Below are 15,866 nucleotides of genomic sequence, written 5' to 3'. Positions count from 1 at the left end.
ACCAGTGTAAATCCCAGAAATCACACAACGTACTCATGAAGGTTTCTAATTCTTTTCTAATCTCTAGTTCCAGCCCTCATCCCTGTGAACTTGGGTACCTCAGTAAATCTCTCTAAGGCTATTTTCCCATCTGTCAAGCAAAAATAATGGTACCTGCCCTACCTACCAGAGTTCCCTACCTATCTAAGATGTTTTAAGGCTCAAAGAGGGAATATATGTACAGTTCTTTGAGTTATCAGCAAATAACTCTGCTGCCTAATTTCATTAGAAATTAAAGCTATTTATTGTGACCTGTAGCTTCCACATAGGAGACTGTCTCCTCATCTGCTTTTTCATCCTTTCTCATTTCTCAAAAAATAAAGGATCCTACCTCCTTCTCAAGTTTGTATACTCAGATTGTTTAGGTAAAAAGTTTAAAAGTTTAAAAAAACTTAGGACATCTCAGTCTAGAAACTTAATTCCCTTTTTAAATTTCTCGTGTGTTTCTTTATTACCTGCCATTCCACTGATACTCCAAAAATTCTTAATTACAGAATAGAAATTTATGTGAAGGTTGCTTTTCAATATAGCCTCACATGTTAGTTTGGAAATAATTATGCATATAATTAATCTTAATAAAAGATAACTGTCAGAGTAAATATTGAGTGGAATTTTAACAATCAATAGAAGTAGAATTTTTTTTTTCACTCATGAAGTATTTTTAATCTATCATACACATAAAGGGTAAGAAGCCATTTCTGTTACAGTTTAAAAAAAACCCTATTTTTATAGGGGTTTTTGTTTGTTTGTTTTACTTTTTGTTGATATATAAAAACAAACAGAAAAATATACAAATAATTATACACTACCCCTCAAGTTAGAGTGAACACATCAATTATATATTCAAGTCTAAATTCAGAAATAAAACACCATATGTCTCCTCAGGTCCCCTCCCAATTACTGTCCTTTTCCTTCTCCCAAAAGATAACCATTATCTAACACCGCAGATAAATTTTGCCCTTTTTTTTAAACTGAAAGTATATAAAAATATTTTATTTTGTGTTTGCTTCTTTCATACAACATATGTTTTTAAGAGTCATCCATGTAATTTCACAGAGTTTTAATTTATTAAGCTTCATTTATTCTCATTACTTTCAGTATTTCACTATACGAATATGCTACAAATTCTCTGTTGTTGCTGTACTTTGGGGTTCTTTCCAATTTGGTGCTTTTACAAGAAATGCAGTCATAAACCTCCTTGTATATGTGTTTTTGTGCATATGTTTATTCCTTTCAACAGAGTCCTAGGATACTCATACTTTCATTAAACACATAGATAGAATTTAAAGCCACAAGGCCTCTTGGTCACTGGGAGAAATCAGATTGTATCATTTCCTTTATCCTGATATTTCCTGTTTTGTTTTTTTTTCTTTTTGGCCCTTTTAGGGTTCTGAATGAGTTTATTATGAAAAACCCTAGTCTGGAAAATAAAAAAGACCAAAGAGACCTTCAGGTAAGGCATTCTGAATTGAGGACTGCTGCCAAAACTCTGTGTCAGTGCCCTCAACTCCAGAAAGATAAGGTCAGATAAGATCATCTCTGAAGTTTCCCACACGTGTGTGTGTGTGTGCACCCATGCACATGCACATATAGACATGGACTGATTTGTTTACCTTGTTTCTTTAGGATGTGACTCATAAAATAGTGGATGCAATCGGTGCCATTGCTGGTTCTTCTTTGGAACAGACAACATGGCTGCGACGAAATCTTGAAGTTAAGCCTTCTCCCAAAATAATGGTGGATGGAACCAATTTGGAATCTGATGTTGAAGGTATTGATGTCAAACATTGAGGTTTCTATTTGTAGGCTCCTGTTTGCTATGAAATCATTGCAACTAGCACTGTAAGCACCGTAAAAATCATCCCTTTTCTCATGTTAGCAGGTAGCTATTTTCCACTGGGAAAAGGCCTAACTGTATCTTTACATGTCTTTTCTCTTATTTAGATATGTTATCACCTGCAATGGAAACCTCGAACATAACTCCTTCTGTATATAGTGTCCATGCATTGACCTTACTTTCTGAGGTAAATACCAAGTTTTTCCACATGAACTTCCAAGTAAACAATGTCACAATTCGGTATGAGCAGTAATTCTTACGGAGGAGTTTTTAATTTGAAAAACCATTTTGTACTTCTAGAGATCACTATATAGAATAAATAAAGCTTTGACTTTGTATTAAGGCTATTTATTTTGTTAAGTATTAGTGATAGCTTTAGATACTACTTCTTTTCCCATGCACTATTTCTTAAACATGATTTTTTAAGTATGATTTTTAAAAAGAAAAGTGGTTTTGTATCACAGTATAATCAGAAAGGTTCGAGGTATTATAATGATGCTTGCCAGTGAAATACTTTATAGTTTAGCAAACATTTTTAGATCTATCTATCCTCTAACATGCTCTTTTTTTAATTTCCTGTTATATAGCCTTGTAGGTCACTTTTGTTTCCCCTTTCAGATGTGGGTACCAAGCCTCACAAAGATTAGAACAATATGACTAAGGCCAAAGAATTATTAATTGATAGAGTTGGGACTTAAACAGCTCAGTTCATTCGGTTAGTTTATTTCAAGCCATTAGATTAACTGAGTCAGAAAAAGAGAATACTGCGTGTCTAGTCTTTAATTCACTGTTTACTCACTGTCATATTAGAAGATTCTTGATCTCTCTTTTTCTATACTTCCCTGTCTCAGTTGGAAATAGTAAAAATTTGCTCATATTCCTATCATGTATTTATAGTGGGGAAAAAAAAAGAGTGGTAGAAGTCATTCATATAAAAATGGCCTACTGAGATCTGATTTTAGATTTTTCTAATTTTAAGGTATTCTAGGTATTCTTACAAACTGAACCCCACCTCCAAATGCTGTCAGTTTTAGCTGCTAGATTATACTTCATTTCTTATGTTTTTTAGGTTTTGGCCCATCTTTTGGATATGGTTTTCTATAGTGATGAAAAGGAACGGGTTATTCCTTTACTTGTAAATATTATGCATTATGTTGTGCCCTACCTCCGAAATCACAGGTACTGTTTGAAAGTAGATTTCTTCATTCAAAGCCTATTAGAAACATATTGTGTTCCCTTTTTGCCGTTTTGGAATTACCACAAAATAACATTATTTTTGCTTTGAATTGTAATGATTTAAAAAAAATTATTTCTTTTATGGTTTCCTATCATTCATATCATATATCAACTTTGTTTCATATCATCATTTTAGGTGAATGTGAACATTTATGAATCATATGATTCAAGTTAGACCGTATAGGTTAAAGTGGTTCTGGTTCTCCTTCCTCCTAGTGCACATAATGCCCCTAGTTACCGAGCCTGTGTCCAGCTGCTTAGCAGTCTTAGCGGGTATCAGTACACACGGAGAGCTTGGAAAAAAGAAGCCTTTGACCTCTTTATGGATCCCAGTTTCTTTCAGATGGATGCCTCTTGTGTTAATCAGTAAGTCGTTGTCTTGCTTTTATTCAGTGTGATAATGCATCTCACTGAAATCAACGACTCTCCTGCCAAGCAGAACACTATTTTTAATAGTAACAACAGAAATCTTAATTACATATCATAATCTTTGTTTCTTTCAGTTGGAGAGCAATTATGGACAATCTGATGACACATGATAAAACAACATTTAGAGATTTGATGAGTGAGTATTATGGGATGACCACCTAAGCATTGTATTTCCTGATCATGACCCATGCTTAATGTTTACCTTGTTCTTCTCTAGCAATTACTGAATTAGCTCTTTGTCAAGTTATACTTAGTATCCTATAGGGATGGAATGTTGAAATTTAAAGAGGACAGGATGCCTTGGTGGCTCAGTCAGTTAAGTGTCTGACTTCAGCTCAGGTCATGATCACAGGGTCCTGAGATTGATCCCAGAGTCCAGAGTCCTGCTTCCTGCCCAGTTGCTTCTCCCTCTCCCTCTGCCCCTCCCCCCACTCCTGCACGTGCTCTCTCTCACTCACTCTCTCAAATAAATAAAATATTTTAGGGGTGCTTGGGTGGCTCAGTCGTTAAGCATCTTCAGCTCAGGTTATGATCTCAGAATCCTGGGATTGAGCCCCACATCCGTCTCCCTGCTCAGTGGGAAGCCTGCTTCTCCCTCTCCTGCTCCCTCTGCTTGTGTTCCCTCTCCCGCTGTGTCTCTCTCTGTCAAATAAATAAAATCTTAAAAAAAAAAAATCATTAAAAAAATGTAAAGAGGACAAAAAGGTGATAAGTAGTAAGTAGAGCTTTTTTGTCTAATTTGTGTCTAAATTGTTTCCCCAGCACATGGCACAGCACTTGGCACATTATAAACACTCAATAAGAAATTATTAAATGAACAGAAGACCGATAGGTGGGGAGGCAGGGAAAGCTTGGCAGTTGGATTGAGCCTGTCAGACAAGTCACTCCAAATCCTGGGGCTCTCTTTATCTCTGAAGGAAGAAAGAGAAGGGCCAAGAATACCAGAATTACTCTCTACCTCACTTCTACTCTGTCTTGATTGCTTTTATATAGTACGATTCCTATAGTATTTCATCTGAAAGAGGAGTTTTCTTGTTTAGTTTTGTTTTAATTTTATTTATTTATCTAAAGCAATCTCCACATCCAGCATGGGGCTTGAACTCACCATCCTGAGATCAGGAGTTGCATGCTCCTCAACTGAGCCAGCCAGGTCCCCTGGGTTTGTTTTTTTGTTTGGTTGGGGTTTTTTTTTGTTGTGGTTTTTTTTTTTTTTAAGTTTAAAGTTACTAAACTGATGACCTTAAATAGCAGTAAAGCTGGATGAGTCTGATGATTTCGTGTAAATTCTTGAACACAAGCTGTAGTTTCCCTTCTGGAAAAAGGGCAGCATATTTTCTCCCCTCTGAGCATCACAGGTTGTTTTAAGGTTCAAATTCATCTGTTCAGCAGACAAAAATAGGCAAGGCCATTATGCTAACCTTAATCAAATAAATAAGATGATTTCAGGGAGTCAGTAGTTGTGAAGGAAGTAGGGTGAAAGAACAGATTTTAACTCATACCTAAAGAGCTCACGTGTGAGGTGAAACTGAAGACTCCAACCCTGGGAAGGCCTAGGGACAAAGTATTCCACGCACAGGGAACAAAAGTTCAAAGGCCAGGCCAGATACTATTTTTAAAGCAATGAGGTGTTAGGCAGATGGCATGAAATGTGAAAGGGTTTTATAAATGGTGTTTGTTGTTGGTGTTCCGAATTTTCTAAATCGTCTTCTCTCCACGTTCACAATGGCTCCCCCTTGCTCTCCTGGCTTCTGGGTGCTGGGTCTGTTTGCCAGCCCTTCTGCCCCAGAGAGCCGGGACTCCTCTACCCCAAGCTCCTCCCAACCTTGGAAGTCACAGGGGGTCCACCCATTTTGAAAAAAAAAAAAAACCCAGAATAATCTTTTTTTCAGATGACCACACAAGTGTATCAGAACCTCTCTCACTTGCATTCTTCTTTCAGCTCGGGTAGCTGTGGCTCAGAGCAGTTCCCTTAATCTCTTTGCAAACCGAGATGTGGAGCTAGAGCAGAGAGCCATGCTTCTCAAAAGATTAGCATTTGCTATTTTTAGCAGTGAAATCGACCAGTACCAGAAATATCTTCCAGATATACAAGGTAAATAGTGAAAAGCTATTTTCTCTGTCTTCCAAACTATGTTTTTTTGTTGTTGTTACTTAGGGAATACTTTCCCTAGGGTGTCAGTTGGGGTGAAATATACCAAGTGTAGGTGAATGGAGAATGTTCGAGCAACAGAAATCTGTTCCGTGGAATCAACAAAAATGACCATCACCAGCATATTTAAAAAAAAAAAAAAAATCAAGCACTGAATTTGGAGGACTTGCCTAAATATGGTCTCTATTTATATTGTTTGATTCAACTTTCCTAAAGAATTCATGTTTAAGGGTGAGATACAAGACTGCGTTGCTGCCGGCAAACATATTAGTGGGATTTTCTTATTGTGAATAAGAGGTGGTATATTTTTAAGGAGAACTAAAATACGGGCAGAGTCAAGACATTTTGGCCAAAAGTAACATTTGGAGAGCTGTCGCTTGGATGGGGGAATTGCATAAAGTTTTTGATAAGCTTTACCAAATGGGCTTCGTGGCCCTCTGTGTCCTGAAGAATAGCCATGTGCTCATCATCACTCTGCAGGGATGAACTTGGCCTAGGGCAGAACTGTTCCATATCCAAATCAGTGTACTTAGGCAGCCACCAGCTTCAGAAGCCACCATTGGGAACTAGGCAGGAAGGGTCATTTGTCATCTCTTTAGTGAGATCATTTCTCTCAGAAGATAAGTGGCTCCTTCTTTCCTAACCTTTTCTACTAGCATCAGGTATACAACACTACACACTATTTGTCCTGTGACTTTATTTTTTTTTTAATATAATTTTTTATTTTTTATGTCCTGTGACTTTATTTTTAAAGCTGACTAAATTAGTGCTACTCAAAAGTGTGCTGTGTGGACCGGCACCAGGCTGTTATGCCATCCGTGATTAAGTACAGAAATTTAGAGTAAGCATTTTAAACTTACTTACAAAATTTGACAGAATCTGTTGAATCTATTAAGAAAATGGCATTTGCATTTTATATCTTTTGATTTTTTTCCTAGTAATTCATTTTTATAATATTTTATGAAAGTAATCTGCAGCGGTTTGGAAATTTACTTTTTTAAATCGGTCCTTCATCAGATAGTTTGAGAGGTAGTAGGTTAGCTTATATGGAAAAGTTTACATGAAAATGATGTTCATTATTGATGCATTGAAAATATACTGCATTTCTTTCAGAGAGATTGGTTGAGAGTCTCCGTTTGCCCCAGGTGCCAACTCTTCACTCGCAAGTGTTCCTGTTTTTCAGAGTGTTACTTTTAAGAATGTCTCCACAACATCTTACCTCACTCTGGCCTACCATGATTACAGAACTTGTGAGTTCATTTTAATCATCAGGTTATCCACCTAAATTATAAAAGTGTGATTAGCATCCACATGCTTACTGGATAAAAACTAATCTTAGAAAAAAGAACTGAACTCTCATTAAACTTGTTGAAAATGGCAAAACTAGTCAGATTCCATCTCCACACAGAAATGTCCCATCGTTACTTCCTCTGAGCTGGTTTCGTGTATTCCCTTCCACACCAAATTTCTGACTTGGTCATGGCTGCCAGGCCTGGTCTCCGGCTGTAGCAGTCCGTCTGGAGGGCTGAGAGATGGCTTCGCTGAGTTAACAGCTGTGAGGCTCGTGCTCACTCTGGAAGGGCAGCACTTACCGAAGCTAAGCTTCCTTTACAGAGACTTTTACAGATTTTATAATCTCCCAAACAGTCGGCTTCCTAAGTCCCCACTACACCCATCCCTTCTCCTCCCTGGGTCATAGCATCGTCCTTATCTGAATGATTTGGGGAGCTCCGGAAAAGGACAAGAGTAAAGAAAGGGAAGTGAATCTGTAACTCCGAAAACCTAAGCGTTTATAATCTCTTAATGAAGACATTGGCTTTAATATATTTTTAAAATAACTGTAACTGTGTTGCATCATCATCAAATAAAAGCCTGGCTTCATCCCAGCTTGGTCATTAGGAAGGCCCTGTGCTAACTGTGCAGTTTAACTTTCAGAAACTAAGCATGGTTTAATTTGATTGAATTCTGAAATTTATTTTTGGGTCAATGAAAACATAGCATAAGGAGAACTTGTAAGAAGCATTAAATATCAAGTTTAAATAAAACATATAACATGAATTTCACGGTCTTCAGGTACAGGTATTTTTACTGATGGAGCAGGAACTCACTGCTGATGAAGATATTTCACGGTAAGATGTAATACATTTCCATATGTTCTTGTCAGTGTTCAGTATCCTAAAGTCATCCAGAATATTACAACTAGAACAGTATAGATAGTGTTTTATATGAATACTTTATATATTCGTTAGTTTATGTAATAGTCTGTTATTACCTAAATGACCATATTTGGGTATAATATAGTATCGTTTATTCCTTAACCATTTTAGACTTCATGGCCTTTGTCTTCCAGTCAGATTTAGTTTAAAGCAATATTATTTCAGTTACTCCAGCTGTGTTGGTTTTGGTAGGTCACATGTTGTCCCTGAAACATCAGCAAAACCTATCATGGCAGGTAACCTCTAACTAAAGTATCCATATGTCCTGATTTTCAGAATGATCTTTGTGCACTACACTTTTATTCTTTTAGTTCAGGCAGTATACTAATATGACTGAATATAAATTTTTATTTATATAGGAATTTTTGTATAAATAAGTTTATAAATTGAAAAGTTCCTTTAACACCATGTGTCTTAAATATATTTTATTCTACAGTGCTAGGTTTATTTAAAAAAAAAGCATTCCCCTCTCCTAATAACTGCTTTTATAGAAAGACCTCCCCCCACAATCTTTGCAGAGACACATCGAGTAATAGGGAGGTCTCTTGGCTTTACACTTGTATTTTTATATTTCTTGAGTGTAACTTAAGTTACTCTGTACTATTTTTACATTATCAACATAAGTGAACTTTTTAAGGGTGGCTCAGTTAAGCCCCCAATTCTTGATATCAGCTTAGGTCATTGATCTCAAGTCATGAGTTGGTGCCCTGCCGCAGGGTCTGCACTGGGCACAGAGCCTGCTTGAGATACACACATACACACACACACACACACACACACACACACACACCCTTTCTCTACTCTTTCCCTCTTCCCCACATTTAAAAGAAAAAAAGGGGGGCGGGGGAGGACTTTTTATTTGAAAACAGCAAAGCGAACTTAGTCATGACCTTGCTCAGCAGTTACTAGTACACATACTGGAGTAAAAAATATTAGCTGGCACTTTGGGAATTACCTCTTAGGAACTGGGTACAGCTGCTGACAGCACTGTCTCCTGCTTACAGGACTTCAGGCCCCTCTGTGGCTGGTCTGGAGACAACCTACACAGGAGGTAATGGCTTTTCTACTTCATATAACAGCCAGCGGTGGTTAAACCTCTATCTGTCTGCTTGCAAATTTTTGGATTTGGCTCTGGCATTGCCCTCTGAAAATCTTCCTCAGTTTCAGATGTAAGTAAAAACAAAGATATTAAATGGATATTGTTGAAAATGCATTTGCTTTGGTGACTGACATCTAGGACCAATTTAAAAGTTTTTTGTATAAGTTGAAATATAATTTTTACTAGAATGGGGAGGTGCAGTTACTGGAAGTAAATGGTTCCTGTGAATAAACTAACAGCATTTAGTTGACAAATTGAGTACCCGCCTTATGTGAGGGGATGGCATATGTGACTCAGCAGCTTCCGGTCCAGTGTAGGGGACAGACAGTTGAACACGTCCTGGCTGTTCTGATAGCGGACGTGCAGGAGGCTGTTGAGGTCACACAGCTGAGACCCCCTCCTAGCTTGAGGCCCCGAATACAGATTTATACTGAATGTGGTGAAGAGCAAGGGGACACACGTGGAGTCTGGGGGATTGGAATGGACCATGGACCCGGTTTGTGTGACATGCTGAGGGATCAGTGTCATGGGAGCAGAATGTTATGAGAAGAGGCTGGAAAGGGGCTGAACGATGAAAGGCCTTGGGAGCTGTATCAGAGCATTAGACTTTAAACTAAGGACAGTGGAAACCCACTGAATCATCATAAGGGATGAAGTGATGTTACCAGGCTTGCATTTTAGGAATTTTACTTCGGCTGCGTAGTTTGGACACAGGACTGGAGATGGGCAAGCCTGGAATCAAGGCAGCTTTCATTTCAGATGATAGTTAACTGAACTGGAGAGATGATGGCAGAGGGGACTGGGGAGAAACTTAATACAAGTAAATTCCCATAAGTGTTCAAAAATATTTCCTTATGGCTTTTCGTATTTAAATTTTTAAATAGGCAAGGTAAGTAAGATTGTTTTATCAAATGTAGCTAACTTGAGAATTGATCCATATGATCAAATATGTTTTTATATATAATGTGTTTTATTATTCTTCTGGAATGGAGTAGCAGTAGTAGGATAAAGAGTAAACTACCAGAATCTGCTTTCTATACTGGACATGCTTAATTCTCTAAAAGTGCTGTTTCATAGGCTTACTTTTTATTAAATTTTTTTTTTTTTACTTTTTATTAAATTTAATGGTAGAAATTCTTTTTAGATTAATTCTAGTTCCTTTTTTTCTTCCATTTGAAAGCTATCTTTCTTAATAAATTTTAATAAATTTGAGAAGTCACATACCTGTTATACTGATGTTACTCCTGAAGAGTAACATCACTTCTTAATAAATTTGAGGAGTCACATACCTGTTATACTGATACTGATGTTACTCCTGAAGAAATTCAAAAAGAAATCCTAAGCAGAATTGTCAGAAAGTGGTCAGAATTAATTAGGAACCTTACTGTCACAAAAGTAATACCAACCTGGCACCTGGGTGTTTCAGTAGGTTAAGCATCTGCCTTATGCTCGGGTCATGATCTTAGGGTCCTCCCTGCTTGGTGGGGAGTCTGCTTCTCCCTCTTCTCCTCTCTCTCTCAAATAAGTAAAATTATATATGTATATATACTTTTTAAGGGTGGCTCAGTTACCCACTCACCATATACATATATATGATAGAAAGTTTAGTCTTTGGTGCTCTAGGAAGAACATTAAGCAGTATGCTCATGGTATTAACTTTTTGGTTTCTGTGATGAGAACCAAAATGAGTTCATCCTACTTGTCAGGACAACTTTACTAGAAAGGGGATGAAATAGGCTCTAATACTAAAAACTACTAATCTTTTTTAAACTACTATTTTTAACAAATCTATAAAGTAGTAGATGACATGGAGAATTTGATCCTGAAAGAGTAACACCTTTCTAAACATATGTATTTCAAAAGTTAAAGATACTTGATAACCACAAAAAAAATCTTAAAAAGTCTCTGTGTGACCAAAAACTACCATAAAGTGGAAAAGTTAGCAATGAGTTGGAGTAACATATTTGTGAACTTCCTTACAATGTAAAAATATCAATGACCCAGTAGGAAAATGAGCCATTGACAGTTAATAGTTCAGAAACGAAATGGCCCATAAGCACTGAAAAAGCCATATTCATAAGAGACATTCCACTTACAAATAACCATCATAATGATAAAGATCTAAAAGTATATTTCTTTTTAACCTTAATAGAAGCATTATTCTAGTTGCAAGAATACACAGATATTGTCCAGTTGTTCCCCAAGGAAGTTAGAGTTACCAGAACTCAAAATACACCATCTCCTTAAGCCACGAATTCTATTTCCAAGGACTTCTCCTATCACTATACTGTCAGATGTGTACAAAAATCAGCATTATGTACGGGTTGCCACTGTGGCATTATTTTTAATAGCAAGAAATGGGGCAATCTAGGAGACTGGTTAATCAGTTCATTCCAACACCAGAGTACTGTGTAGTTGTTAAAGAGAATGGGGTTTTATGGGACATTATCTCTAAGATATCGAATTAAATCAGAACAAGCAGCAGTGAGGCTTTTTTATTAAAAGGAGGAGGTTGGTTGTGTGCAGATGTGCTCTGTCATGCATGAACTCTGGATGGATACACGGGAAACTGGGGGTATTGGTGGACCCTGTGGTGGGAGACAGACTACTTTTCTTTAGTGTATCCTTTTATACTGTTTGACTTTTCCCATAATCAGATATTTACTTACTGAAGACAAAAATAAAAACAAAAATACAAGGGAGGTATGAAAGAAATCCTACATAATTTTTGTAGTTCTTTGCCCCTTTGTGTGTGTGGGATCATCTGGCCAAGCACATGGTAGAGATTTTGCCATTAACAAATGATGGAATCATTTCAGTTACTTGCTTTGTGATCATGAAAAAAAAAAAAAAAATGAACACTTTACCCTCTAGCACCCTATGCAGTAGGTAGCAGTATCTTTATTTAATAGTGAAGGGAAAGGGTCTGGCAAAGAATTCTGTCCTAGCTGACAGGGCTGCAAGCAGCACAGCTGCCACCAGAATCTGTTTGGGTGGTGGGGCCGTGACTTTTCCAGTATACTTATGTGGCCTTGTCTTACGTGGCACACCTTGTCTTAGCAGTGTTGATGTTCTTCTGTTCATAGGTACCGATGGGCCTTTATTCCAGAAGCCTCGGATGACTCCGGTTTAGAAGTCAGAAGGCAGGGCATACACCAACGAGAATTTAAACCTTATGTAGTTCGACTAGCAAAACTTCTTCGGAAAAGGGCAAAGGTATTGTATTCTTTTTCAATGTAGTTAGAACTATAAAATGTATTTATATCATGTCTTCTGTACCATGTGTCTTTCAGTATGCATCAGGCTAATTAGAGATCTTTGCCCCCAAAAATGATGAATTTGGCACACTCACCAGTGAGCCTTTGTTCCAAACCTTTTGTCTTTTTCAGACATTAAAAATTTTTCAGGGACACCTGGCTGACTCAGCTGGTCGAGCATCCGACCTTTGATCTTGGAAAGCCCATGTTGGATATAGAGATTACTGACAGAAAACAAAATTTTTTTTTTACATTTTTTGAAAAAAATAAAGTTTGGGGATGATGTGGGTTTGCAGTATGTGCTTTGAGTGCTCAGAAATTTCCCAGTCTTCTGGGGGTCCCCTAATCAGGCAGCTACCCCTGAACTAAATCACACTCCACAAACAATGGGATGGAGGAAAGTGATTAAAGAGGAGGTTGTGTTTGAAGGATCTAAGGAACTTGATTTTCAAATCAAGTTGTTTCTTTAGGAACTAAGTGAAAGGGCAGAGATGAAGGTGAAAGTTGGAGCCAGAGTTTAAGGCTAGGACTTGGGGATTTCTCACTTTGTTAAGGTTAAAAAGGTTAAAAAAAAATAATCATGGTGACAAATCCAAAAGCCAAGTGATGATATGTATGACCCCAGGCACATGCACTTGATCATCCCTGCATCTCATAAGTATTGACCGTATCTGTAAGACCACCTTCTGTATCTAAGGGATTAGATTAGAGAGCATTTTCTACACTTTAAACAAGGTCTTCATGGCCAAGCATACTTGTCATTGGAACAAAGGCTCTGAGTTCTCCTCTTTCCTTCCACAGGACAAGGAGGAGGACTTTAAGACAGTGATTTTGGAGGGATTGGAGATGGCCAAGCATCAGGTGAGGGTGGCTTTTTGATGCTTGTGATGTGGCAGCAAAAGTTGCCACATCTGGACCAAATATTGAGACACAAACCCAGGTCTGGATCTCAACAAGTACAAGAGAGGTAAAGAGGAAGGAAGTTTGTCTTCAAGCGTAGACTGGTGAAGTGAAAGGAGAAATCATTTTTATGGAAACATGTCTGACTTTTTAATTTTATTTATTATTGAGGAAGTGTAGTTCTGATGAAGAGAACACCAAAACAAGGGCACTTGTTATGGGTCAAGAGCTTAGTAGTAAAAGTCCCTCTCTTACAGGTACATCTTGGCAGGAATATAAACAAAAGATTACACCTCAGTTACATTTGAAAACTAGTTGTATAGAGGGTTCAAGCATGCCTTTTCCCTCAGGATAAATTCATGTCTATTTACTTTTTAATTACTGTTGGATTGCAGTTTGACTTAGGGGACTGGAAAGGTGGTATGGTCCACCACCCAATGGTTGCCAGTGATGAGAAAGTCAGTCTGGGACACTCATTAAAGCCAGTGTTCTAGTTAAGCAAAAGGAAGAGGTTTTCTATATCCTATATTTTAGACTGGAGGTTAAATAATTGCTGTTTTTTCTTTTTTTTTCTGGCTATAGAGAACTGGGTGATCTTTTTTTGTTTGCTCCTATTATAACTTCAGTCTGTCTTCCTTTCTCAGGATTTCATTTTTAAGTTAGCAAACACAGCTTGTGATCACACGTAAGAAAAAAGCTGGATTTTGCATCTGCTCTCTCTACTAAGAAACTAGTGTTATTAAAAATTAACAGTTTTTAAGTTTAACAGTTTAAAAGTTTCTCAGCAGCATCTGGTCTGAGAAGGCAAAATCCATTTGTTAACCAATAGGACAGATTGTAGTTCTGCTTTTTAAGTCCCCCTTGGTGATTTTTCCCCCATTTTCTATCCAGTCCATGTCTATCTTCATTCTCTCCACTCTGTGTTTTTATATCTGTGGTTCTGCCCTAACTCAGACATCTCCAACTCTCTCAGAACTTTCCCTAGATAGACTGAGGTCTACATCTTTGTATAATCTGGTTGGCTTCTTAAATCAGCCTCTTGGTACACAAGATATTTTAATTGCATTGACATTTAGTTGACAGAGTTTTCACCTACGTTCTTATTTGACTTCTCTGCTGGATAGACTATACTTCCCCACTTTTTAAAATGAGGAACCTTTCTGTATCTTACCCAAGGATGTCCCTCAGTGAGTAAAAGGCAGCGCCGTAACACCAACCCTATTGCTTTGACGCCAGGTCCAGCTTTCCTCCCCATGTTGTTTAACACAGTGAAGCAGATGGCAGTGCGTCTCCGAGTGTTCCTTTACTTTCTCTCATACTGAGTTGATCACTTTGAAGCCTGCCACCCTGTTGTGGCAAGTATAAGCCATTTGGCTAAAAGGGAACTACCTACCTGATTTACGAGTGGTGACATGGAGAAGACTGCTGTCTCTTCCTAACCTTCTTCTCTTCTCCTGGGTCACCTGCGTGGGAGTCCAGAATCTGGGAGCTTTTTGAGTATATGCAAAGCACAACATAAACTGTTAATTTTTGACTCTCCCTCTCAAAAAACGAATTCTGCTAACGAAGTGTGCTCATGCACTCCAGTTGGAAAATGGGCCTGCAGTGTTGGGACTCTTCTGTCCACACTTCGTAACTGGCACAAAGAGGCTTCAGTTAGAAGCAAGAGTCTAATCAAGTCTGGAATGGAGACTTAGTGTGATCGTTTGCATTTGTTAACCATTGCTGGTGTTTATACCTTTGAAATGTTCTCGTGGACTGTACTCATCCGTTAATTACCATCCCCCGTGTCTTCTACAGAAAAATCCGGAGGAAGACAACTCAGGGAGAACATTGGGTTGGGAGCCGGGACGCCTGCTGCTCACCATCTGCGCCGTGCGCAGTATCGAGCAGCTCCTGCCATTCTTCAACGTGCTCAGTCAAGTCTTCAACAGCAAAGTCACCAGCCGATGTGCAGGCCACTCAGGGAGCCCCATCCTCTACTCAAACACCTTCCCTAACAAGGACATTAAACTGGAAAACCACAAACCATTTTCCAGCAAAGCCAGGCAAAAAATAGAAGAGATGGTAGAAAAAGATTTCCTGGAAGGGGTGATAAAAACTTGAAGCACTACAAGTGGTTCCATTTAACTATATGTAAATGTAATTATTTAAAACAAACATTGCTCTGAGTTGTATAGTTTCTTTTTTTGTATGTAACAAAACATTTCAGGTTGTATTTAATTTAAATATTTGTAAATACAAGCAAATGTCTGAATGTGGCCTGAATCAAGTTTAAATATTGTTGGCTCATATTGATTATGGTGCCTGAGAGAGATCTATATATACATCTATAGTCCACTGTTTTACTGTCCTGAATTGTCTTAAACCTGCAAAATACACACTGCACATATTTTGCTATTGGTCAGGCTTTGTTCAATTTAGATTTGTTGGGATCTTCTTTCGGTTCTTGACCACATTCTAGTATCCGAATGGTGTCACTTCTCTGTGAGAGGCATGGTCATGTATGACCGTTTTCTCCCACATACCTTCATTAAGCGGAGTAAAGCATAACCGGAGCCCAGGCCTTGCATCCTCCCAAATGTAGCACCAGTACTTCAACCTCCGTGCAGAGTAGAGACGCACAGTCTCCATCTCACACCTTGGAACTCCTGGTGATGCTCCTCAAAGAGGTAAGTCATTTAAGAATCATCCTAAATTTTGC

At 38.0% G+C, this 15,866-nt stretch overlaps 1 protein-coding gene across 13 annotated transcripts in view; it reads left to right on the top strand.

Moving 5' to 3' along the window:
- Positions 1–15,866, top strand: part of DOP1A (DOP1 leucine zipper like protein A) — a 105,861-nt gene that overhangs the window by 87,096 nt on the left and 2,899 nt on the right. For 4 of the 13 annotated variants that reach the window (XM_004773614.3, XM_013046363.2, XM_013046361.2 and 1 more), the window contains 13 exons: positions 1,426–1,492; positions 1,666–1,810; positions 1,984–2,063; positions 2,946–3,055; positions 3,329–3,478; positions 3,616–3,677; positions 5,481–5,633; positions 6,804–6,940; positions 7,764–7,819; positions 8,911–9,075; positions 12,092–12,221; positions 13,064–13,123; positions 14,963–15,569. In XM_004773614.3, the coding sequence (XP_004773671.1) occupies positions 1,426–1,492; positions 1,666–1,810; positions 1,984–2,063; positions 2,946–3,055; positions 3,329–3,478; positions 3,616–3,677; positions 5,481–5,633; positions 6,804–6,940; positions 7,764–7,819; positions 8,911–9,075; positions 12,092–12,221; positions 13,064–13,123; positions 14,963–15,268 (1,621 nt within the window). In that variant the 3' untranslated portion in view covers positions 15,269–15,569. Of the gene's footprint in view, positions 1–1,425; positions 1,493–1,665; positions 1,811–1,983; positions 2,064–2,945; positions 3,056–3,328; positions 3,479–3,615; positions 3,678–5,480; positions 5,634–6,803; positions 6,941–7,763; positions 7,820–8,910; positions 9,076–12,091; positions 12,222–13,063; positions 13,124–14,962; positions 15,835–15,866 lie in introns of those variants that run through there. The other 9 variants (XM_004773617.3, XM_045075884.1, XM_004773616.3 and 6 more) reach the window with 5 other exon arrangements.

This window comes from Mustela putorius, unplaced genomic scaffold (genome assembly GCF_011764305.1).
Source record: "Mustela putorius furo isolate JIRA1106 unplaced genomic scaffold, ASM1176430v1.1 tig00000166_pilon_pilon_pilon, whole genome shotgun sequence".
Classification (NCBI taxonomy): domain Eukaryota; kingdom Metazoa; phylum Chordata; class Mammalia; order Carnivora; family Mustelidae; genus Mustela; species Mustela putorius.
This window is presented reverse-complemented; position numbering and strand designations above follow the sequence as displayed.